The sequence below is a fragment of the Saccostrea cucullata genome, unplaced genomic scaffold, assembly GCF_032062105.1.
Source record: "Saccostrea cucullata isolate Sc308-1 unplaced genomic scaffold, CSIRO_AGI_Scuc_v1 ctg1021, whole genome shotgun sequence".
Taxonomy (NCBI): domain Eukaryota; kingdom Metazoa; phylum Mollusca; class Bivalvia; order Ostreida; family Ostreidae; genus Saccostrea; species Saccostrea cuccullata.
In genome coordinates this window covers 91,331-115,865 of record NW_026922467.1, presented here as the reverse complement: position 1 = coordinate 115,865, position 24,535 = coordinate 91,331, and the positions used below count along the sequence as shown (strand labels likewise).

Here is a 24,535-nt window from a genome sequence, read left to right as displayed (position 1 = left end):
TACAGACTATTATCGATCCCTCGTACTTCACATTCTCAGAGATTCCATCCAGAAACAATAAAATTCAGATTTTTATTGAGAACCTGAGCCGCAACATGGTATTTGCTCTACATTGCCATAGAGCTCAAATTATTAAAAAAATTAGTACACAGTCTACAACCAACAGACCTTAATATTTTTCCATATTTTGCCATAGAGCTCAAATTATTAAAAAAATTAGTACACAGTCTACAACCAACAGACCTTAATATTTTTCCTTTCTTTTTTTTTTTTTTATTTTTTTTTTATTTTTTTTATTTTCATAATTATTATTATTTTTTTTTTAAATAGAAACAGTCACGGAAAAGGTGCTAAATTCTTTTAAATTGTGGCTTTTTTTAAAGAACTTTTAGATCCGAACAATTTTACTTTAGGAGTTAAGCTACTGTACAGTATGTTATTTTTTGTTTTATTTTTAGTTGGTCTTTCACCTCTAACTTTATTTTACAGCACTACATAGAATAGGTTTTTACTAACTGTTTTTCTTCCTCACTTTATCTCTTTTATTTTTTTAATTTGTATGTCTTTTATGAAACAACCTTCTCGGGTGCTCCTTATACATAGGAGGGAAATCCACAACTGAACTGAACTGAACTGAACTGATATGAAATTCCGGAACATTTTGCGGCAAATGCCAAGATGGAGAAATTTCAGAATTTGGCCGAAAAGGGACACAGCTGTCTTTTAACTGGACAATGTGGAACCGGAAAGACATATATGATGAGGTATAAATGTGTTTTAACAATTACATTTTATTTTATTGATTTTTATCAACAAACAAGGTTTGGATGCAAGGTTATAGGTCATATGTAGTAGAAAAGCATGGCAATTGATAAACAGATAGGACACGGGGACCGTGTCCCCTATAATTTTAACGCAATATAGAATACAATAAAATTATTTGCTACAATATGTTTGTGCCCCTAAAAAATAACATTGAAAGACACTCCCCTTTTTTTATTGTCAAGGATTTTTTTTTAAGTCATTGTAAATGTTTCCCCCCTCCCCAACAAAAACAACTCAAATTGCTTTATAAATGGCCTGTACAGTACTTTTTACATGACACCCACCCTCACCCTCAATTAGAATTGAATTGCTTGCATCATTTGCCCCTTAATAATAAATTTCTGGAAGTTTCCACCCACCCTAATTTGCAAAGACCCCCACCCACCCAAACCTTGGTGTTAAGGTAGCAGATTAAGATGTGGATCCAAGTTTGCTGATTTTTCCTATATGAATAAAATGTTTTAAGAAATTCTTAGCAGTGAGGAATCCATTAAGATACCAGATCTGTGGTCTAAGGGCTGCCTTTAAGCCCCCACTGGATTGAGGGTTAAAGTTAAAATCAAATGTACGTTGGAGGTAGGTGGTGTCCAAGCCTGATGCACAGATTATCATAAATAAATATTAACTTTCAAAATTGTATGTGGGTCATATATACCTCATGCTTGAGTTATATTCTCATTCCTTTCATCTTTTTTGACTTGTTTGACTTGTTGTGAGTAGGGTTTAGTGCTCTCTTGCTCGTAGCCGTGAAGAAGGTAGCTGAGTTTCCGGAGTTTGATTTGCAAGACACAGTAGACTGGCTTAGAATGATAGCTGTATTAGCAGGTCAATACTGCGACAATGTTGGATTGGAGTTCAAGCCATTCCTTATTCCTCTCTGCTGACAGAAGAAGTTTTCGACTATGTCAGAATTGAAGTATCCTGGATTGATGCTGTTTCCTGAGGTAAGGTGCAGATGACAAAGTGATAAAAATCCTACCAGGGATGATTGTATGTCTTCTGCAGTTTCCCGAGTCAGGAAATGTTTACTGACAACCTGGAAAGGGGATTCCTCCACAGCTCCATTCCAGGACCCAAAGAACTGGCTAGCGGTCTTTATCTGTGCAAGTCTTGGGTCAGTCAGTGTTGAAATTGGCCCATTTCTGTTGCAGAAGATATCAATTAACACTGATGTATGTTCCAGAAGCAAAATGGAAGAAGACAGAAATTCAGGGTTCTCCAATGTCTGCTGGTATGCCTTCATAAGATATAGCATGTCTCTATTCAATACATCATTGGCCAACTTGTTTCTCATCTTTGACGCAGGAGTTAGCTCTAGGTGTTCCTTAGTGAGGTGGCGATGTATCCGGAAACCACTCTGGCTATTGAAGCGAAAGCAAGCCTCCCAGTGATCCCAAATAATGGGTCTCTCATTTAGTGTCAGATATCTACCTGGGGCCGCCTTGTGCTCACCTTTGCTTGACTTGTTGTTTCGCAGTTTTTTTATGCAATGCATAATGTCTTGTATTGCACAAATCTGGTGATGTCTGTCGAAAACATCGCAAAATTTCCAGCACCTCTCAGAAGGAAGCCCATCAAATAGCATGTTAGTGAATGTTCGGTTGGTAGAGGCACCGTCCAACATAACATAGTCTATGGTAAAACCCCTTTCACATAGCACATCAACACACTTCCAAAAAGTTGTATAGAGTTGGTGAGCCGTGGCAGGGTTCGATCCAAAATATGCAACAGGCCATCTGCAAAATAAATGATTCCATTCTTATACATGTACTAGTGTATTGCAAATGAATATAGAACAAATGACTAAATTAAATGTATATATTACATGAATAACTGCCTTAGAGCCAGGAATGGCAAAATCATTTGCTGTGAATATGGTTTAATTGTGATTTTAATTTGGATATTTACTTTTTAAAATTTATTTTGAAATTAAACCTTTTGTGTTTCATTGGGAATAATATTCCATAGAATTTATGCATTATGAAAAACATCAGTCTTTTAGGCCAACATTAAAAAATAATTTGTTTTATGTATTCCAACTTTTTTGTCAAATTCACCAACACCCAATAATTTTTTTCAGTACTTTGAATTTTTTTTAGATTTACTTTCAATAGAAATAGATATTGTTTTATTTATTTAGAGCTAAGGTAAATAATTTCTCTAGGATGCTTTAAGATTGAAATTGTTAATAAAAAGTAATAAATATTAAATATTTCTAGTCATTCATTTTGTTGAAAACATCAATAAATTTCCAAGTTTGTGATTTTTATCAAGTATCGATGTGACCAACACTATAATTTAAAACGAAATGTATTCACCTTGAAAAAAGTGGGACAGAGTATATCAAACAAAAATATATTTAATTATGAAGACCTTAATAAGGCAAAAACTTGGTCTCATTTCATAATTTTTCTTGTGCAGCTTTCATACAGGTACCCAGTTGTAAATTTGACACTCACCTAAAGCCGGTAAAGCCATGAAAGACGAACTGTAGCGCATGGGTAGCCAACTCTACTCTCTTTTCTTTCTTGCATATAACAGAAATGTTATTGTTAGTTTCCCCCATGTCTACCATTCCCACTAACTTCCATGCGTCCCCTGCTCTCTCTATTACAAGGTCATCTTGTATGGTCATCTCGTCAATGATCAGACCACCATGTTTCCCGAAATCTGGAACGGATTGTCTGCTGCACTCCATTTCCATCCACTGTAGGTTATCAGCACTGATACCAACGGGTTGCTTCACTGAGTTCTTGTAGTACTGCAGCAATCTCTTTGATGGGAGGACTAGCATGTTCGTTTTCTTGAGCATTTCATATGCACTTGGTGACTTCAGATACAGGCCTAACGCAACACTAATAATTTCCGGGTCCCATCTCCTTTGGCGAATATCCATGTTCTGGGAGTTTCTTAATTGGTTCTCCATTAAAACATGAAGGTGAGCAGGAACTTGTTGTCTTGACAATAAATCATTTAAAATAGCTTTCATGTCAGTCTCGTCATCTTTGTCAAGAGCTATGAATGTATCCTGAGATTTTCCCTGATGTGTTTTGGCACTGTCATGGTTAGGGTCTGTATCCGTAATCAACTTCTTGTTCTTTTCTGCATCAAGAAACCTTTTCTTGGCCTTTGTATTTGCATTGGAACATTGTGCACAACAAGCGCTGGTAGGTTGGAGGAAGCTGAGTAGAACTTGGCACTTTCTGCTTCTAAATCGGTTTTCTGAAGAATTTTCATCATACAGAAGGGACCACACTTCTTCCACACAAGCTGTTTGAGTCGGAAATCTTTCCGTTGTTCCTTTACAAAATGGTAAGATTTGTAGAAAATGTAGGACGCCGTCAATGCTGTGCTGTGTAACAGGAACAGAAAATCCACTCTTCAAGACAAGTCCCATAACTGAGAGTTCAAAATAGTTCTGAAAGAATGTAACATCACAATATACTTGTTTCCCATTAATGCAGGTTGTTAGTTGGCACTTCAACTGTAACTCCTGTGAAACGGTATAAGAAACGGCACAGAAAGGTGGAATTTCTAGGTGAGTACTCTGTGAGGGAAGATCCACTTTAATTTCCGCCAGATTTTCAAATGCTGTGTACTGCAGACTTTGTTCATACACAAAACACCTGCTGGCCTGAAATAGACCTGGTACAAGTTTTGAAATGACTCCTTTGTTGGGAATAGGAATGTTTTTCTGGGTAAAAAAACCACTTAATTTGCTGTAGATGCTTTCCAGCTTTACTCGTTCTCTAGGGGAGTGTCTGTAGTTAAGGAAGAGCCTAAAATTAAAAACAAATGATATGACTGTATCATTCAAGAACTATTCTTGTAAATATATATGTATTTGTCTAAAAATGTTATTTTCAATTTTCAGGAAACTCATAAAAACTATGTCTTCGAGAAAGAATATTGCTGTCACAGCTACGACAGGTATGGCCAGCACCCAGCTGGGGATGGGGGCCACTACTCTACACCACTGGTGTGGTATAATGGATTGTAGGCACAGTCAGGAGAGGCTTCATGAACTTATGAGAAGTGACGACCGATTTACAGCAGCCAAAGATAGAATACAGAAGGCAGATGTTCTCTTTATTGATGAGATTGGCATGTTGTCGAAGAAAGTGTTTGAAGCTGTTGAATCAGTTTGCAGATTTGTTCGTGGGAATGCCTACACATTTGGTGGATTGCAGGTTATTAGCATATATTGTTTTTTAAAACATTATTATGTATGTTAATGTAATTTACTACAGTAATTTGTGCTTTGCAAATTAGAACATAAAAATTCAATATATACATGTATTTTAAGGTTATAGCAAGTGGCGACTTCAAGCAGCAACCCCCTGTTCCAAATCATCTATACGGGGACGACGGATCATACTGCTTCACAAGTCCATTTTTTCAGAAGGCTTTTCCACATCACATTAACTTGAAAGAGGTAAGTAATGCTTCACAGTGTTAAAGATTATTCTGACTATTATATACAGTATGTTTGCCTTGTGTTCTACACTTTGGCTCATGCAACTGATGTCATGAGTCCATGACATGCAATACTCATTCTTAATTACCAGGTAAATGTGTGAAAAATAGGAATAATTATATATTTGCAGTTACTTTGTTGAACATGGGTACTATTTTTTTGTAGGTTATCAGGCAGTCAGAGCCTGATTTAATACGAGCAGTAAACGAGTTGTGTGATGGATCACCTTCAGCAGAGACTGTGGCCCTTATGAGGAGTTTGGACAGGCCTCTTCCATGCAATTCTTCACCCACTTTTCTGTTTGGCACAAGATTTGATGTTGCCTTCATTAACCAAGAAATGTTAGAAGACATGCCCGGAAATGCAGTATGCTTTAAGTCCCAAGATGAAGGTATGACAAGGTTTTATAATTCATATACATAGGTCAATGCTAATTTCATAAATTTTTCCCCTGAAATATTTAGCGGGTTTCTTTTATGTTTCAATAGTGACATGTTTTGTAAATGCAAATCTTATGCTCTTCTCTATAAAGCAAGCAGCTCAGGTTCAGGATGTGGCCCATTGGCCTTTTGGTATAGTGTTTATTTGCTATTTAAAATAAAATGGTGTTTTATAGGAGACATTAGGCATCTATTCCGATGTGACGCACCCAAGGTCCTTATTCTAAAAGAAGGGGCTCCTGTTATCATCACCAGGAATCTTGGTGGAGGAGTATTCAATGGGACAAGAGGCACAGTTCTTCACTTGAAAGAAGGGCAGGATCCAGTGATCAACATTGATAGAAAAACTGTTCCACTGCAAAAATTTCAGTTTGATGTTTATAGTCCACAACAACAGAGATCATTAGCTTGCCGAACTCAGTATCCTGTACAGTTGGCTTTTGCACTCACTGTGCACAAAGCACAAGGACAAACTCTACAGTGTGTAGAAGTAGACTGTTACTCATTTTTTGCCCCCGGCCAAATGGGAGTTGCTGTAGGTCGCTGTGTAAATAAGGAGGGCCTCAAAGTTGTCAACTTCAATTTAAAAGCTTCCCAATTAAAGCATCCAGATGAGGTTTATGCTTTCTATGAAGAAGAACAAAAAGAGCCCACTGAAAACCTTGATTGTTGTAAACAGGTTTGCCAAGACCAAAGTGATTTGAATAAAGAAGAGACAACAAACATTTCAACTTTAAGTGAAACTGAAACACTCAGTATGGAAACAGAAAGTGAAAATCCTGTCCAAGTAACACAGTTTGTTGAATGCCCATGGAAGATTAAAGACTTCATCGATGAAAATCTAGAATCAAAGTTTTTGAGCCATATTCCAGTGGAGATTTATGACGAGCAGAATGAAGAAATGAAAATTCACCTTAAACATCTTTATTCAACAGTTGTGAAAGTCCTTAGTAAAAACCCTGAAACATCAGAAAAGTGGGTGGATGCCTATAAAAATTTGAACAAGTTTGTGGTTAGTGACTATCATGAACATTTGTGTGAAAAGCTCTTCCACAGCAAGCCAATAAATTGCAACCAAAACAAATTTTCAACCAAGATTGTGTTTTGGTTAATGGATTGTGAAATTGCAAAGAAATCAATGGATATCATTAAACATCAGCAACAGGCATTTGAAGATTCTGATAGAACTGTAGAGGCCCCCTCACAAGTTGCAGAAGGTAAAATAAGATACCTGGCTGGAGCCTGCATACACAAAATTGCAGACAGATTGCGAACTTCTGTCATCAGATCTATTGGAAAGCTATCAAAAAACAGTAGAATTGGTCGCAGACTCTCCTATCGAAAACAAAGTTTATTAAAGGCGCTGAGGATAAGTGAAGATAGTGCAGATTCCCAAGATCCTAGTATGCAGGAGATTCTACATAAACAGAGTAGCTCTAGAGGATTGTTTATTGTCAGTGATCCAGTATATCAGTTTTTTTCCAAAGCAAATGAAATCCTGCAAATGTATTTGACACCGAAATTTATACATTTGAACATAGAAAACCTTCAAGGAGAGTGCAGAAATATTCTCCTATCTAATCCTGATTTGTTGGAAGTATGGGTGAATTTGTTCAAAGCACCAGAAGCAGATGATACTGAGGAAGAAATATTCATGTGTATGCTCCTTGATCTATTTGCAGATGTCCTGAATCATTTTATAAAGCTTGCTTTTGTTGACGCTATAAAAGAATTCAAAGACATTCTTCCTAGAAAGAAAAAGCAGGCTCTTCGCTCCAAAGTAACTGCTCTGGGAGATCGAGGGGAAACTAAGAAGAAATCAGATAAATTACCACCAAGCAAAAAAAGGAAACCCTCCGATGAACCATCTACATCTTACTCACAAACTGATACCTATGTGTGTGATCTATGTTCTGAAGAATGTGACTGGGAACCGAGTGAATTAGCTCGTGAGAGCATAGCCTGTGATAAATGTAACTTGTGGTTTCACTATGGGTGTGTCAACATAAAAGGGGATGAACCTTTCCTATTCAAAAAAAAGTCCAGATGGATCTGTCCTACTTGTACAGCTACATGTAAAAGTAAAGGCAAGGGCAAGGGCAAAGGCAAGGGCAAGAAATAATAGCCTTAATAATACATATTCATTTTTGGGTGAGTAACATGCGAGTTACAATTGTGCTTTCACAATCGACTTGTTTCCAATATTGCAAATATAGTTCACTGTTTTTAAGTCGGTATAACACATACATAATACTGAAATTTATACATAAATAAGTTTCTCGAAAGCAATACATTTTCAGTTTATCCTTTAAAAAAAAACAATGATACTGTTGATCCTGAGCTGTGTGATTATTATCAGTACTGATGTGAATTTGTATCATAAAGAGGGCACAAGGAGATTGTATTGCCCTCATCTTTACACTTATGCTTTCATAATTGAAATTTTAAAACAATATTTCATGATGTTTGTGGGAGGTATTATGAAAATATGTAATCAAAGGAGTTAGCAGTTCTATTAGTTCATCAAGAAAATGTATCTATGATAACAGTACATGTATTTGTCTTTAAAACTATTGTTTTTTGTTCTGTTCTCTATTTGTATATAAAGATAATATAATATTATGATAAGATGTGTTTGTGGAAATGCTTTGTGCCAGGCAGCAACACAGTTTGCAAAAAGCTAATTTTAACATATAGGTCACAGTCAAGGTCACAAGTTCATGAAACTTGGTGTCATTTGAAAGACCTTGATTAGTAGAGTATGAATGCCAAATATGAAGTCTCTATCTCTTATGGTTCAAACATTATGGTGAAGGATCAAGTTCACAACAGACAGATGAACAGCTAAACAGACACGACATAAATGGTGTATGCTTCAGATCAATTAATTCCGGTGCATAATAACAGCTGTGATTTATTTTCTAGCTCTTCCACTGTTGACGTTATAAATATAGTAAATTTTATACTAAAATATAAATCTATTGCCTACACATTTTTTTAAAAAAATCAAAATAATGTACATGTATTATGTAGGGCTGAGAGGATATATTGAAATAATGATAATATCAATTCTGTGTGAGGATGATACACATATCATTAGATTTGTTAAATTTTTTAAGCATTTACCAAAAATAATTCTTACTTATTTTTTTCTTTATTGGATTAGACTTTTGATTCAATGCTTGATGCTAAGTAACAAAATGAAATTCATAATTAAATTGCCTTTTTTATAAAAATAATTTGTTTTTACAACAACTATACAGCTTCTGTGAATGACAATAATAATCTTCTGGCACCATATATTTATTTCTCAATTTCATATTCAAAAAGATTTAGTTGCTAATTCAAAATACCCCCTGGTATCATGAAACACATGGTATCCTGACTAAAATATTTTGATACATATCATTAAAGAAAAATTTGTATTGTCCCAGTCCTTCCTTGTAATATTAATACATAGGATACTTGTTTTAAAAATGTTCATAGTATGATAGTATTCAATTATTTTAGTTTATTGATTGTCAGTGAAATTAAATTACTCAGTGAGATTTATTTCCATCTCAAATATAAATATATATATATATATATATTTAAATATACTTACCAAAGAGCAGCATCGAATATAGAATTCATTTTCTTCACAACTTTTATTTTATATTTTTCAAATTTAAAAAATCCCGCTTCTGGAGTAGAGTGACCAGCCCTTGATATTCTCAATGAATCAAAATATATGTTGAATAAAATCAAGGATAACAAACAACCTATTCCTTAGGTTTCTTTATTTTTTTCTCTATGTTATCTGTCATTGAAATAATTTTAAAATTGTTAATTAAAAAAATTATGCATTAGAGCATTCCGTGCGGATCTGTAATTTTGGTGACGTCAGCTGATGGCGACCGAGCCTTGGGACGAAATTCGAAGTTTGCTTGAGTTTGACTTGATAGTGTAGTGGTTTAGATTTTTATTTCATAGCCATCGTTTCGTAATTCCTATCAACACGTTAGATAAAAACTTTGGGAAGTGATGAATAGCGGGGACTATCATATTTGAACCCAGTACTACATGCAAACCGGTAGGCATGTCCGATTTATGTGTTAAATTGAAGCCCGAATCGAGGTGGGGGTCAAAAGGGCGTTGCACACCTTGTGTATTTATATATAGAGGGGGTAGAATTTTTCGATCTTTGGCTTATTTAGCGACTTATTGATACAAATTCAGGTGCCTGTGCCTACAGAATCTCTGGACACTTCTTCATAATTCATGTCTGGAAATTGAGCCCCAAATTTTGGCCGACTATAGTAAGAATTATTTACATATATAGGCAACACTGCCGCTCGCTTCATTTTAGTCTTTTAGTTGTTTACTTGACTCTGTCAATTTAATTTCTACATAACTTACTGTTTAGACATGTAAATCCCAACATGAAAATATTCACTGGCATCTCCATTCAAAAACATCGCTCTTGTGACGAAATTGTTTACCTCCTCAAAAGTTTTTTGTAGCTAAAACGGACTAGAAGTATCTGTTTTAATTGTTTTTACAACAGTCAAGAAAGTAGTTCTGATTGAAAGAATTTATCGATGTGTAAAAATTTTCTGGAACGTGTTCTCGTCCAATCAAAACACAGGAAATCAATAGATAAAATGAAGATTGGAATTATTAAGGAATGAATTTAATAGCTACCCATTTTATACGGTATAAACTGGGTTGGGGCAGTTTATTCGCGGTTTATAAAAAAGCGTAAACTGTTCCAACCCAGTTTATTCCGTATAAAATGGGTAGCTATTAAATTCATTCCTTATAATTTAATTTTCATTCATTTGATGTAAGAAAAAAAGATGATTGTTCTAACAAATTGACTTCAATTTGTACAAAATTTGAATGTAACGTCAGGCGGATTGATACGTTTTTGACGTAAGTCATTGTGACGTAGGCAACCCATTTTATACAATATGAAGTAAATTTTTTATCCAATCAAATACAGCGTTACAACCAGAATTAAATTATTTATAGATATCACAAAAATGTACACATGATCAAACGATCTACAACACGTACATCTCTTTGACTTAGACAAATTTCATCAAGATATTACACTATATAGCTGGCAACTAATGATTTCTTACGATTTATGCATTCCTTCAAAATGGTTACATACCATTCAAATTATTACGAAAGTTGAATGTACATTGTAATTTCATTACACTAGATAGTCTTGGATTTGTCAACTTCAGTTCTAGATCTAGTAAATAAAAGGTGCCTACATATTTTCTCTTATTCCAGAAATCTATTGCCATTAAGCATTAAAAACCAAAAAATATATGAATTTGTGGTGAAAATGGACTAGTTTTATAGACTCCTTATTTTCTATTTTTACAGTGTTCTTTTTTAGTTATCTCCCGTGATTACGCGGGCTATACTGTACACAGAATACAAGTATATTTAATGTTCAACTTCTGTTAATTTTGATTGAATTTATCGCGCAAATTGAATGTTTGTTGATGTAATCTATTTATAGAATTAAAGTTCTAGAGCTACAGGGTGTTTACAAATTAAAGAACACAAATTTTATAGAAAAAAAAAATCGAAGTTTAACAATTAAATTTTTCGAGTATATTACAAGTAAATTCATGAATATTTTTTGAAATAAAATAAAATTCATTGATATTTCGGAGAATTCGATAATTATAAGTAACCAAATTAAGGGGAAAAAATTAATTGAATAAAATTACTGTCAACAAATTTGCATGCCCTTGGTGCTCACTGCGATCACTTTGGACATAAAATAATTTTCATTGTTCACTGCGAACAAAGTTTATTGTAGCGGTCGGAAAAGGATTTGGTGCATTTCCTAGAGTCACGACCATTGGTAGTTCCACAGAAAGAGGCACGAAGCATAGCAGTCTTGGTCTCCGACAGTAAAGGCATTCGATTGGAACAGATAAGACAGGACACATCTTTGCCACTCGTCTTCCTATATAAGAAGGGGGCAACGACCAAGGAGCTCGTAGACTTATTGATACAAGAGTTCCCTCATCTTACTAAAGGACACAAGCTAGTAACAGTCTACTTTTGGGGTGGAACTTGTGACATAACAAAAAAACAAGGAAAATATATAAACATTCGTGGTAAGGTGACTGATACAGTATCATCTGTTGTGAAAGAGCTACACAGGGCCAAAGATTTTATTCTTGGTAATAGCTGCCGCATTAAGTTTATTGGCATACCTATTTATTTAGTTTCCCTGTACAACGATATCAAGGGGCATCGGAATCCAACAGTATTCCTTGACTCGGACAAAGAAGTTGAGATACAGGTAGATCTCCTCAATACACATATTGAACAGATAAATCAAGGCCTAGGTCGAAACACACTTAAGTTCAACGCTGACTTGCGAGACTGCAGACGGGGCAAAAAGAGATACTTCTTTGAGTTGCTATCAGACGGTTTGCACCCAGGCCATCTATTGTCCCAGAAGTGGTTACGGCGACTCGAGCTTGACATTATTAGGGAGTGTTACACCCCATGTGATTCACTTGAAATAGATGAACAAGAGTTCCTCTCATTCCAACATGGCGAACAAGGCCGAAAACACTGATGATGAAATAATAAAGAATACTGACTTTACACAAAGTGACAGTGGAGTAATGACTGACAATAAAAATGAGGAAGACAATTCTTGGCTGCACAAGACACTGGAGTCTTTCAGTTCTTCTTTTGACAGACAGCAGCAACACAATCAGGAATTATTTGCACAGACTATGCAAGAAATAAAAGAATCTTCCACAAAACAGATCGCTATTCAACAAACCATGTTTCAGAAATTTCTTGAGGAATCGAAGGAGGAGATAAGTCATTCTCTGAGAATACCACCATTTGCTTCAACCCCAAGGCCACACGCGGCTTCGGGATTGATGCATACTGGACAGTATCCGCCAGTTAGTTCACAGATTTCTGATGTCGCACCAACCCCAAGGTCACAAGGTCATGCAACTTGGTGGACACCATCGTCTCAGCCACCCTCATTTGCTAGTTATGCACCTGACTTCCCCTCCGACCGAAGGGGAACAGACCGACCATTTGATGAAACCTTGCGTGTCATTGAAGCTAGAGAAGGACAACGACCCTCTCCTTATCAACCTAGCTCCCGAGGTGGATCTAGATCCTTGGAGAACAACCAAGCTGCACCAAGAGGTCCACAGACTAAACTACTGACTTATGAAGGCAAGGAAGAAATTGAAGTTTTCCTTGTTCCATTTGAAAGACTAGCTGAGCGGTATAACTGGATGGAAACCGAGAAAATAGACCGCCTCTATGAAAGTCTGAAGGGTAAGGCAATGTGGTATGTTTGCTCTTTGCCTAAAGCGATGACAGCGAACTACATCTCAATACGTGATAGCCTAACTAAACGCTTCGGGAGGAAGGACCCTCCAGCCACTGTTCGCAGGAAACTGGCAGAGATCCGACAAAAGGGAGAGTCAAATGATGAGTTTGGTGAAGAAGTGCGTCGCTTAATTACCCAAGCTTATCCTGGTACTGACTTAGAAATGCAAGATCAACTTGCTGCAGAATCTTTCTTAAGAGGATACCGTAATTCCCGGATTGCATATGATGTGCTAAACAGAAACCCTAAGACATTAAATGAAGCGATAGAGCTTGTCACATATCAAGAGCACAATTACAGAGCCACTGTTGGACGAGATAATGACTATCAGAGGCGAGAAAGGACTAGGCGGGTAACCTGGACAGATGATTCTGATGATGACAGTCCTCCTGATGATGAGGCAGAAATTCCTGGAGTGCAGCGGATTCAAAAACCCACATACATTACGATGGAGCAGCTAGACCATAGTCTTAAGCAAATAGAGACGCAACTTAAACGGAACCAGGAGAAAGAGAGAATGAAACGAGACCACCTACTTAAGGATATAGAAAGTAGATGTTTTCAATGTGGACAGACTGGGCACTTCAAAAGTGACTGCAAATCTCGACCCCAAGCAGTCAAATTGCAGGAACAGAAAATGCCAACAGTAAAGGAAGAGACATCAAAGACAGCAGAACAAATCAAGTGCACAAGGCTTCATGGAGTTGGGAAAGGAATCGTAGTCCCTGTCTTTGTGAATAATGTCCAGACCAAAGGTGTTGTGGATACTGGTGCGGATGCTACTATTGTCTCTTCAGCCATTGCCCAAGAGGCAGGGATTGTTACGAGTAACTGCAAGCAAGTTCGACTCATGAATGCGGAAGATGGTGCAGAGATGACTGCATTTTGAGGTGTCACTGCGACAATCCAAATTGGCAGCCAATCAACCCAATGGCCAGTATATGTTGCACCAATACGGGATTCTGTTTTGATTGGAATGGATATTCTCAACTCCCTAGAAGCTGTTATATTCACAGGTCAAGGTAACCTTCGCATTGGAAAAGAAATAATATCTGGAACCCTGAGCTGCGATAACAGTTACCCAGCTTGCAGCTCTGTAATGGTCGATGAAAGCTGTTGGATACCTCCTCAGAGTGAGAAGATTATTGTTGGACGAGTACAAGTACCCCAAAGTGGTCTATTGTCTGTTTTAGACAGTTGCAATGATGATCTTCCTAATGGTGTTATGGTTGGATCTTGCTTAGTCAATATGAAGGACAAAGTATCTGTTCGGATTTTAAATGTAAGAGATAAGAAAATTCGCCTTGCTAAGGGAACCCATTTTGGGAAGTTGACAGAAGTCTGTGAGGATGCTGATGCAGAAATTGATGATGCAGCACATCAAAGTGAAGTCACTGTTGAAGAAACGATAGGCAGACAAGCTGAAAATGGAACTGTACCAGCCCACCTAGTAGAGCTGGCAGAGAAATCATCCAAGAATATGATTAAATCGGAACAACAGGCACTTGTCAGCTTACTCTCTGAATTTGAGGATATTTTCTCTAGAGAGGACTATGATCTTGGCACTTTTACTGCAATTAAGCACCAAATCAACACAGATGGAGCAAAACCTATCAGACAACCTGCGAGGCGAACACCTCTAAGTTTCTAGAGTGAAGAAGCTGATTATTTGAAAAAACAGTTGGAAAATGGTGTGGTAGTTCCCTCAAGCTCTGCGTGGGCATATCCTGTAGTGTTAGTCCGCAAAAAGGATGGTGGAGTACGCTGGTGCGTGGACTTTCGGAAGCTAAACGAAGTCACACAGAAAGATGCATATCCCCTACCTAAGATTGAGGAGTGTCTGGACACTTTAGGGGGTTCCAAACTGTTCTCCACACTTGACCTTATGAGCGGGTATCACCAGTTTGAGGTTTTTGAAAGTGACAGACCCAAGACTGCATTCATTACCAGGCATGGCTTGTTTGAATACATACGAATGCCTTTTGGGCTTTGCAATGCGCCCTTTACCTTCCAACGAGGAATGGAATTGGTTTTAAGAGGACTTCAATGGATCATCCTTCTTATCTACCTAGATGATGTAATCATCACGGGGAGTACATTTCATGAGCACCTAAGTAATCTAAGAAAGGTGTTCCTCCGATTTCGAGAATTTGGGCTAAAGTTGAAGCCTAAAAAATGCAGCTTATTCCAAGAGGAGGTCATATTTTTGGGTCACGTTGTAAGTAAAGATGGGGTTCGAGCAAATCCTTTGCTGATTCAAGATGTGCAGAGATGGCCAATTCCAGGAAGTCTTAAGGAGCTCCAAGCCTTTTTAGGGTTGACGAACTACTATCGTCGATTTGTGAAAGGGTATGCTGATATAGCTCGTCCATTACACAGCCTCACGCGCAAAGGTGTACCGTACCAATGGGGTGAAGAACAGGCGACAGCATTTGAGGAGCTAAAAATTGCACTTACTTCAGCTCCAGTCCTTGCAAACCCACTTGCTGAGGGTACAATGATTCTAGACACAGATGCTTCCAATTTCAGCATTGGAGCGGTCCTCTCTCAGGAACAGGATGGTGTTGAAAAGGTGATTTCTTTCTCCAGCAGACGCCTAGGACCTGTACAGGAGCGGTACTGCGTCACTCGACGAGAATTACTGGCAGTGGTTGCCTTTTGTCACCAGTACAAGCATTATCTTTTAGGCAGAAAATTCCTACTCAGAACTGACCACAGCAGTTTGGCATGGTTATTCCGCTTTAAATCACCTCAAGGTCAACTGGCTCGGTGGCTCGAGGAATTGAGTCAGTATTCTTTTGTCATTCAGCACCGAGCAGGAAAATCTCACGGCAATGCAGACGCCTTATCTCGGCTAGATACGACAACTTGTGATTGTTACAGTGCTGGGACTTGCTGTAAGTCGTTACCTTGTGGTGGGTGTGCATACTGCCAGAGATTTGAAGAGCAGTGGGAGAGATTTACAGAGGACGTTGATTATATTGTACCGTTGACTGTTCGTGAAGTAACACCCTCTGAACCTGCTACCTGTAACTGGTTTGAAAAGGAGGATTTAAAAACTGCACAATCTGAGGACAAAGAAGCGCAACTAGTATCCAACTGGTTGTTACATGACAAACCAGAGTCCAGTGATGTAAGAATCCTCGGTCCCGCAGCTAGGAGTTATTTCCTCAATCTTCAACAGTTTCATCTGGTCAATGGGATACTCCACTATGAATGGTTGCATGATTCAGGCACACGGTCACTGCGACTGTTTGTGCCAAAATCACTCAGGAGGAAAGTAATAGAGAGCTGTCATGATCCACCATACTCTGGACACAAAGGTGAAAGAAGAACTCTCGACAGGGTAAAACGCAGCTTCTATTGGTATGGTCTGACAGCAGATGTCCTGCACTATGTATCAAGTTGTGCCACATGTGGTATGGAAAAGAGAGCTTCTCGTAAAAGCAAAGCAGCAATGCAGTCCTTCATTTATGGTGCTCCACTAGACCGTTTGCATATTGATGTACTTGGCCCATTCCCTGCAAGTTCAAGTGGCAATAAGTAAATTCTGGTAATAACTGACCAGTTCACCAAATGGGTGGAGGCGTATGCTGTCCCTGACCAGTGCAGTGAGACAACAGCAAAAAAGCTTGTGGAGGAATTCATAGCTAGGTTTGGCGCCCCTCTTGAGATCCATACAGACCAGGGCAGAAACTTCCAAAGTGACCTCTTCAGGACTGTGTGCAAATTGCTAGGAGTTGCTCAAACAAGGACCACACCGTATCATCCTTCCTCTAACGGTCAGGTTGAACGCTTCAATAGGACTGTTTTGCAAATGATCCGGTGTTATGTCGACAAAGAGCAGAAAACTTGGGATGAACAGTTGCCTCTCTTACTTTCTGCATACCGAAGCACTCCACACAAAGCCACAGGAATATCCCCAAACTTTATGATGTTGGGTAGGGAGGTACACCAACCTGCAGAACTAGTTTTTAAGGACTCAGAGACAATCCGAGACCCACTGGATACCCCAACATACATTGAGAAGCTTAAACATGCTCTGAGTACAGCCCATGATGTTGCGCGGAAATCACTTCAGCAGGCGCAGATAAAGCAAAAGCGTCTTTATGATCTGCGCATTTCCAGTAAGCAATACGGAGTAGGTGACTTGGTTTCTGTCAACAAAATGGCGAAACAGGTGGGTAAGTCGCCCAAGTTGCAATCTGTTTGGGAGGGGCCTTTTATCGTCAAAAAGAAATACGGGCCTGTTTTGTACGAGGTACAAGGACGCAAAAAGTCGGCTGTGATTCATCATGATCGTCTTAAGGCATATACCTCCGATTTCGTACCAGGCTGGGTCAATAGGCATACTCTCCCAGAGCAAAACGACTTGGAGACCATACAGGAAAGTCAAGGAGAAGTGAACAGTGAGACAGACAGAGCGCCCGAAGAAGAAAACATGGTCTCAGATGATTCTCTGGAGACGCCTGAGGAGCTAAGTGCTGTACAAGAATCGAGGCCACTGCGGACTCGAGCTGGCCGTGAAGTACGTCGCCCAAGTCGGCTTAACCTTTAGTGGACTTAAAGGAGCCTAGAGGGGGGCAGTGTGGTGAAAATGGACTAGTTTTATAGTCCTTATTTTCTATTTTTACAGTGTTCTTTTTTAGTTATCTCCCGTGATTACGCGGGCTATACTGTACACAGAATACAAGTACATTTTGTGGCCAGCTCGCGTTTGTTGTTTATTCGCTATATATTGGCGATATTTGTGGTGCCGACAGATAAAAGCACTACAAATTGAATTAAGATTATGTTGGCATGATTGAATTCTGTGAATTTCAAAATGCAGTATTTTCTACCATAATTTTTATTGAAGCTGTCAAGTACGGGAAAAAGTGGCATTGAATTAATTATGACGTCTTAATGGGTTAGCACAGGTTTAACACATTTACCAGTTATGATGTCATACGAAGTAGGTTTTCGTGAAAAGAAATGTAATGAATACTGTGTGCTAAATTAAAAGTTTATGTCTACATGTATAGTTTTTGCATTAGAATAACTGTGTATTTTACACTAGCCCAAAGCTTTACAGAGCATATTTTTAGGTCTTATACTTACCCCACCCCCTTTCTTATTTAGGAGGAAGTAGATATTGAACAAAAGCAAAAAAAAACCTACGTTTATTTTTCTATAAGAAAGAATTAAAAATAAGCTAAAAATAATCTACTATTCTACTAATTTTTAACTGTTACTTTGCCACAATACTTTCAAGTATACGTCCACCAACATTTAAAGTATGCTTGAATCATAGCGAAGTAAATTATGATATGATAGTACTTGTGAAGGCTTAACTTCATTTCAATATGACCCCCCGGTCATTATTCGATGGGGGTCATTATTCGTCTTTACACCGGCGTCCGTCTAGCTGTCCGTCCGTCTGTAAACTTTTCACATTTTCGACTTCTAAAGAACTGCTGGGTCAATTTCAACCAAACTTGCCACAAAGCATCCTTGGGTGAAGGGGATTCAAGTTTGTTCAAATGAAGGGCCACGCCCTCATTCAAGGGGAGATAATTGAGAATTTGTGAAAATTTGGTGGTATGTTTAAAAAATCTTCTTCTCAAGAACCACTGTGCCAGGAAAGATGAAACTTATGGGGAAACATCCTCAGGTAGATTAGATTCAAGTTTGTTCAAATCATGCCCCCTGGGATAAGGCGGGGCCACAATGGCCGACCAAAGTTTTACATAGAAATATATAGAAAAATTCTTCAAAAATCTTCTTCTCAAGAGCAACAAAGCCATTATTGCTCATATTTATATGGAAGCATCCCCAGGTAGTGTAGATTCAAGTTTGTTCAAATCATGACCCCCAGGGGTAGGGCGGGGCCACAATGGCCTACCGAAGTTTTATATAGAAATATATAGAAAAATTCTTCAAAAATCTTCTTCTCAAGAGCAACAAAGCCATTATTGCTCATATTTATTTGGAAGCATCCCCAGGTAGTGTAGATTCAAGTTTGTTAAAATCATGACCCCAGGGGGTAGGGCGGGGCCACAATGGCTGATCAAAGTTTTATATAGGAATATATAGGAAAATTCTTTAAAAATCTTCTTCTCAAGAACAGCAAAGCCATAATTGCTCATGTTTATATGGAAGCATCCCCAGGTAGTGTAGTTTCAAGTTTGTTTAAATCATGACCCTGGGGTAGGGCGGGGCCAAACTTTTAGATTTAATCTTTTCAACAGTAAACCAATTTCTACTTTTTCCTAGCCACAATGCTTGGGTGAGCGATGTGGCCCATGGGTCTCTTGTCTTTTTTGGTTGACCCTTTTACTACATCTTATTTATTTTACAACCCCCAGGAAGAGTATGCTATATCCATGAAATATTCTATTCAAAGTCATTGTAGGGACCGTCATTTAGAAAATGTCCTGAAATCCTTGACCTTCGTTATACAAAACAGTTTGTAGGCAAAGAGAAGTAACTCTAATGTGTTTAACTTTATGTTATAAAAACACCTACTTTCTACTTTGTTAAAAACAATTAAATATTATTTCACACTTATATTTTTGACAGCATTTTGGTACGAATGGACATTGTATCTAATACTTTAAATGTCCAGTAGAGCAATCTCTGTTTTAAAAAATATCACTATCAACTTTTCTTGGATAGAGTCATTACTGCTGCAACAAATCCCAGCATCACGCCATGTTGCAGTGGAAGTCAATTTACATGTTTTATATGTTTGCCCGTTGTTTGGCGTAATTTTCAACAGAATTCATAATACATATATGAAAAAATATAACTTCAATTGAAAGATCAGGGCTCCTTTATTTAGGCCCTTTTTAAATAAGTGATTGTTGAATATTGACATGACGTGGTCAGAAGGACTATGGTTGCAGGGTTAAGCACATCATATGCAACGTACCTTATCTACGGATACTTTTCCAAGATATTCCTAATTCAAACTTATAATATCATGATCTTAGAAAAAAAATCAGAATGCGTTACCAGGGGTTTTAAAAAGATATGGAATATTGAAAATATTTGCATTATTCAAATAAAAATGTACAAAAATTATAAGACATAAATTCAAGATTTTATTCATCAAAAATTGTTTAAGAAGAGGTGTACAAATCCATATTTAGAGATAAAAAAATATTGCACACATGTCCTTCATTTAGTGGAACTCTTCAACTCCAGGGAAGAATCCAAAAAAGTTCAAACTACGTTGCGTATGACTTTAAGAAGAACATGGACAAGATGGAGGATTGGATGGATGGATATCTAGGCACAGTAGGTGTTTTGTATTTAAACAATTTGAAGGCAATATTCGATATTTATTCATAGGTTGTGGTATGCACCTAAAAAAACCCCCCAGAAATCTCTGACAGGACGGTCGCTCTACTGTTTCATTGTTATAAGAAAGGAAGATAAAAGTAGCATTTGAACCAGAAGCAAAGCCTCAGAATTTTAAAAAATACCACTGGTTTAGTCTTTTCTAGGCAAATATTTATTGCAATCAAACCAAAACTGTTGGTTGGTTGTATATTGTTTAACGTCCCTCTCCAAAATATTTCACTGATATGGAGACGTCACCATTGCCGGTGAAGGGCTGCAAATTTAGGCCTATGCACGGCGCTTACGGCCTTTGAGCAGGGAGGGATCTTTACCGTGCCACACCTGCTGTGACACGGGGCCTCGGTTTATACGGTCTCATCCGAAGGACCGCCCCATTTAGTCGCCTTTTACGACAAGCAAGGGGGTACTGAGGATCTATTCTAACCCGGATCCCCACAGGAACCAAAACTGTAGGAATATCATTTGAAAATATTTCAAAGAAACGTCTATTTCTAGTAACCATGGCAACACTGTTCTCATCGAAATCAAAAACCGATTATAGAATTATGTATCTTAGTCTGGTCTACTTGTGTGTCAATTATGTTGAAATCAGACCAAAACTGTGGGAGGAGTAGCATTTTGAAAATATTTCAAAGAAATTTCTTTGTATTGTTTACAGATGGACAGACAGACAACTGGACGGACGACAGACCCTTAATATCGCATAAGCTCTTCGACTATTAGAGCTATAAAAATTAAAGAAGCTGCTATAAAAATTAAAGAAGCTGCGCATTACAGTAAGTTTATTTTTAACATTTAGATGAGAATAAAATTCATTTAAGGAACAAAGTACATGTAATTGTAACACGTGAAACTGAACATTTCTTTTAATCAATTACAAATGTGCACTGATTTGATATACAAAATATACACTGAAAACTGTAACAACTGAATTGAACAACATACTGTAAACTTATGACATTAAGCTTTGTATACTTTCTAGCACATTTGGTGGCAAGAGACTCTCGCTAATTCAAGTACACTTGCTAAATGTCTTGTGCTTATACTCAAATACGAACATTAGGACATGAGCTAAATCAAATCAAATCAATTCAACACCAACTTGTCCCAAATTCAATTTTCGCCAAATATCGCACATGCTGCATATAATACGTTTACAGTACACGTATTACATATCATGAAGTATATATAAACAGTTATATATAAAACTATATAAACATTTCCACAAAAGTTTAAAAAAATTAGATGATCTTATTATATGTCTGAATATGTACAACGATACGTTCAGGTTCCATTAAAAAACGATATATTGAAAATTAATGATCAAAAACCTGTGTATATGTACATTATAGTAAAATGAATGATAAGCATCTCTATATTTGTTTTTATTATGTGATTTATTAAAAAAAATATATAAAATAAGAAATATTCTGACTCTTTTAAATATTTTTTTTTAAAATTCTTCCTTTTCTATTTCAAAGATTTCTTTGTTTTAATTGTAAACAAATGTAATATTATATCATGCATCATATTTATAAATAAATAAACAATACTTGAAAAGAAAAACCATGAGAGACAATTGAGGGCAACAAAAGAGTAAAGATAAAGAAAAATTAAGCATTCACACAATTTAGCAGCAACTCATGATACAAACTTCTTTTCAACCAAACAATTGACGCATTACAGCCCTAATATAAAACATTGAAGTATGGAAACAAAATAAGGACCCTTCTCTTAATGTCAAGAATGAACAGGTAAAATTTAATTATTTGTAGAGAATGGCAGTTTCCACTGTGACTAAAATTGTTCCAACTTTGCAGAATGATTCAAAATGAGAGTGGATGCACTAATTTTTTTTCTTTTGCATGGTGAATTAGACAATTTAGGACCATTACACGCTTAGCTTGGACTTTCAATAAGGCGTGGCATTCTCGATGTTACCTAATTATAAAAATAAGCTTCTGAAATTTACACAGCTTTTCGTCACTGTTGAAATATACATATGATAGAAATGCGACAGAGTGTCAACTGATATAGTAAATAGCCAATTAAAAGTTTCCTCACGGTACAGAGGTGGGGCATAAGTCGTCTAATCGTTATCAACAACAATTTTAAGTTCCCGATGTTATTAATTTCGTAGCCAATGAAAATCTACTAGTATTCACCATTACGTAGTGCCGAGAAAGTTACGCCCTACTGAAAGTCCAAAGAAAGGGTAAAATCGTTCTATATAATAAACAACAACATATACTGATTAAAGACTGATCTCTTTCTGAAGCAAGTCTTAATACTTGTAAATAATAACAAATCAAAATTTCAAGACACCTTTTAAAGAGAGGGTAGGTAAAACATTGCGTATAATGTCAGGACATATGCTCTTATTTTTATAATTTTTTTATGCAGACTATACGGAATTACTTTTTTCTAAAGAACATCAACTCTCACATCTACTTGATCTAATAAGCACTATCTTCCTCTCAGCACGTTTTTCAGCATGTTTTAGGTATTCAAACCAATCTTCGATTTTTTAAACTTATTCAATAATCACCATGTCCTCTCTAGAACCGACACACCCTTTAAGTCTAATATAGACATCAAAACTAAACCAACCATCAGTATAATCTTTTCCAGAGTCACCATTCTTTCTTTTACTGTCTCGCACATTCTTTGGCACGCGTAACTCTTATATGCACACATGCAACGATTTCAAAAAAAGGATCACTTATCCTAAACTCACTGAACATTTGTCTTGTTTAATCTTTAACAGACAGACCATGTTAGAATAGCACACAATCGTACTCGCTAAACCTGACCCTGACAATAACATCAACCCACACATCCAGGAGAATAATTCATTCTATAAAATCATCCACCAAAAACTATGTCATTCAATCATTCTAAACAAAAAATGTTACAGATAAAATGCAAACTTCAAATTATCAATCGATTCTGCAAAGATAACAGTCTCAATTTTATTAAAGGTGATTTCCACTGTATATATAATTACCAAACATGAGTGCTAGCAGAATGTATTAAGGAACTCTTGTGAATATTAATTAGCCCAAGCCTGTAGCAGTTCCTTCAAATATTAAAACTCTAGTAAATCTTCATAACATCTCACCCTCATCTGCTGTTACCAGTGGAGTAAGTATCAGAAAAACCTTACTGTTTGATATCAGTCTGCTCCTATAGCAGCTTCTCATATATCCACCCGACATGATGCTGTCAGCGGTAAATGATACCCATCTAGTTCATCGAGACCAGTTCATATCCCTAGAAGCTCCTTCACTACACTCCCCCTACACAAATATATCATCCATTATACGCTACTGTCTGTGGAGTATTAATGTCACTCTTTTGATTGATATCAGCTCCAACTTCTATAATCTTCTTTACTACACTCATATGCCCACTATTACCAGGTCTAGTACAATCACTAGATTTAGCTACGTAGCTTGATTTACCTTCATAGCTTTATTTACCTACCTGAGGTAGCTTTATTTAGCTACCAAATTGGTTTATTTCTATTTAAAAGCATTTTTCTCAGTGTGAGCAGAAAATATCACTTTGATGCAGTGATCATTTTCAACTTTGAACTCATCTGAAAACAACTCATGAAAAAATCCCTCTTGGAAAAATGTCTTTTTCTGCGCAATTGCAATCAAAGTTTTGAAAGTTTTGGGGCTATGTATGACAGTTAGAACAGTTACTCCTTGAATGAAATGACAAAGAAGTCCAGTTCTGGTTAACATGATAATAGGTCGGTAATTATTCAGCACAATGTGAAGTAATCATACTCAGTCATGCCTCACCGCACGGACAGATTACCAAACAATGGAATTACATGTTTTGCTCTAAATTGTCCAAACACACCAATGTATAAGCTATCTCTGCTTTGGATTGTTTTTTTAAGCCTCCCTAGTATAAATATCAATAGTCATTTAATTGCGACTATTTGTCTCTTTTTAATAAAAAGAAAAATTTTGAAAACTTACCTGGAAATAGTTAAATAAAGCTACCTGAGGTAGGTAAATAAAGCTACGTAGGTAATTCTACCTACGT

At 37.0% G+C, this 24,535-nt stretch overlaps 2 protein-coding genes across 4 annotated transcripts in view; one reads left to right on the top strand and one right to left on the bottom strand.

Moving 5' to 3' along the window:
* Nucleotides 1-24,535, bottom strand: part of LOC134261807 (ankyrin repeat and KH domain-containing protein mask-like) — a 132,832-nt gene that overhangs the window by 52,460 nt on the left and 55,837 nt on the right. The window lies entirely within an intron of this gene.
* LOC134261804 (uncharacterized) lies at nucleotides 4,704-7,864 on the top strand. Of its 2 annotated transcripts, XM_062744198.1 has the most exons (4): nucleotides 4,704-5,015; nucleotides 5,132-5,260; nucleotides 5,468-5,693; nucleotides 5,919-7,864. In XM_062744198.1, the coding sequence occupies exons 1-4, from the start codon at nucleotides 4,716-4,718 to the stop codon at nucleotides 7,862-7,864; spliced, it is 2,601 nt and encodes an 866-aa protein (XP_062600182.1). In that variant the 5' UTR covers nucleotides 4,704-4,715. The 2 variants fall into 2 exon arrangements, 1 of the variants encoding a protein (XP_062600182.1); XR_009990891.1 differs by lacking the exons at nucleotides 4,704-5,015; nucleotides 5,132-5,260 and having other exon boundaries at nucleotides 5,554-5,668; nucleotides 5,919-6,030.

Bases quoted from the DNA above. Each gene is read 5' to 3' on its own strand.
- LOC134261804 (XM_062744198.1), top strand. From the start codon at position 4,716: ATGTCTTCGAGAAAGAATATTGCTGTCACAGCTACGACAGGTATGGCC. The intron at 5,016-5,131 runs GTTATTAGCATA...ATGTATTTTAAG, and splicing joins ACACATTTGGTGGATTGCAG to GTTATAGCAAGTGGCGACTT. The intron at 5,694-5,918 runs GTATGACAAGGT...GGTGTTTTATAG, and splicing joins CTTTAAGTCCCAAGATGAAG to GAGACATTAGGCATCTATTC.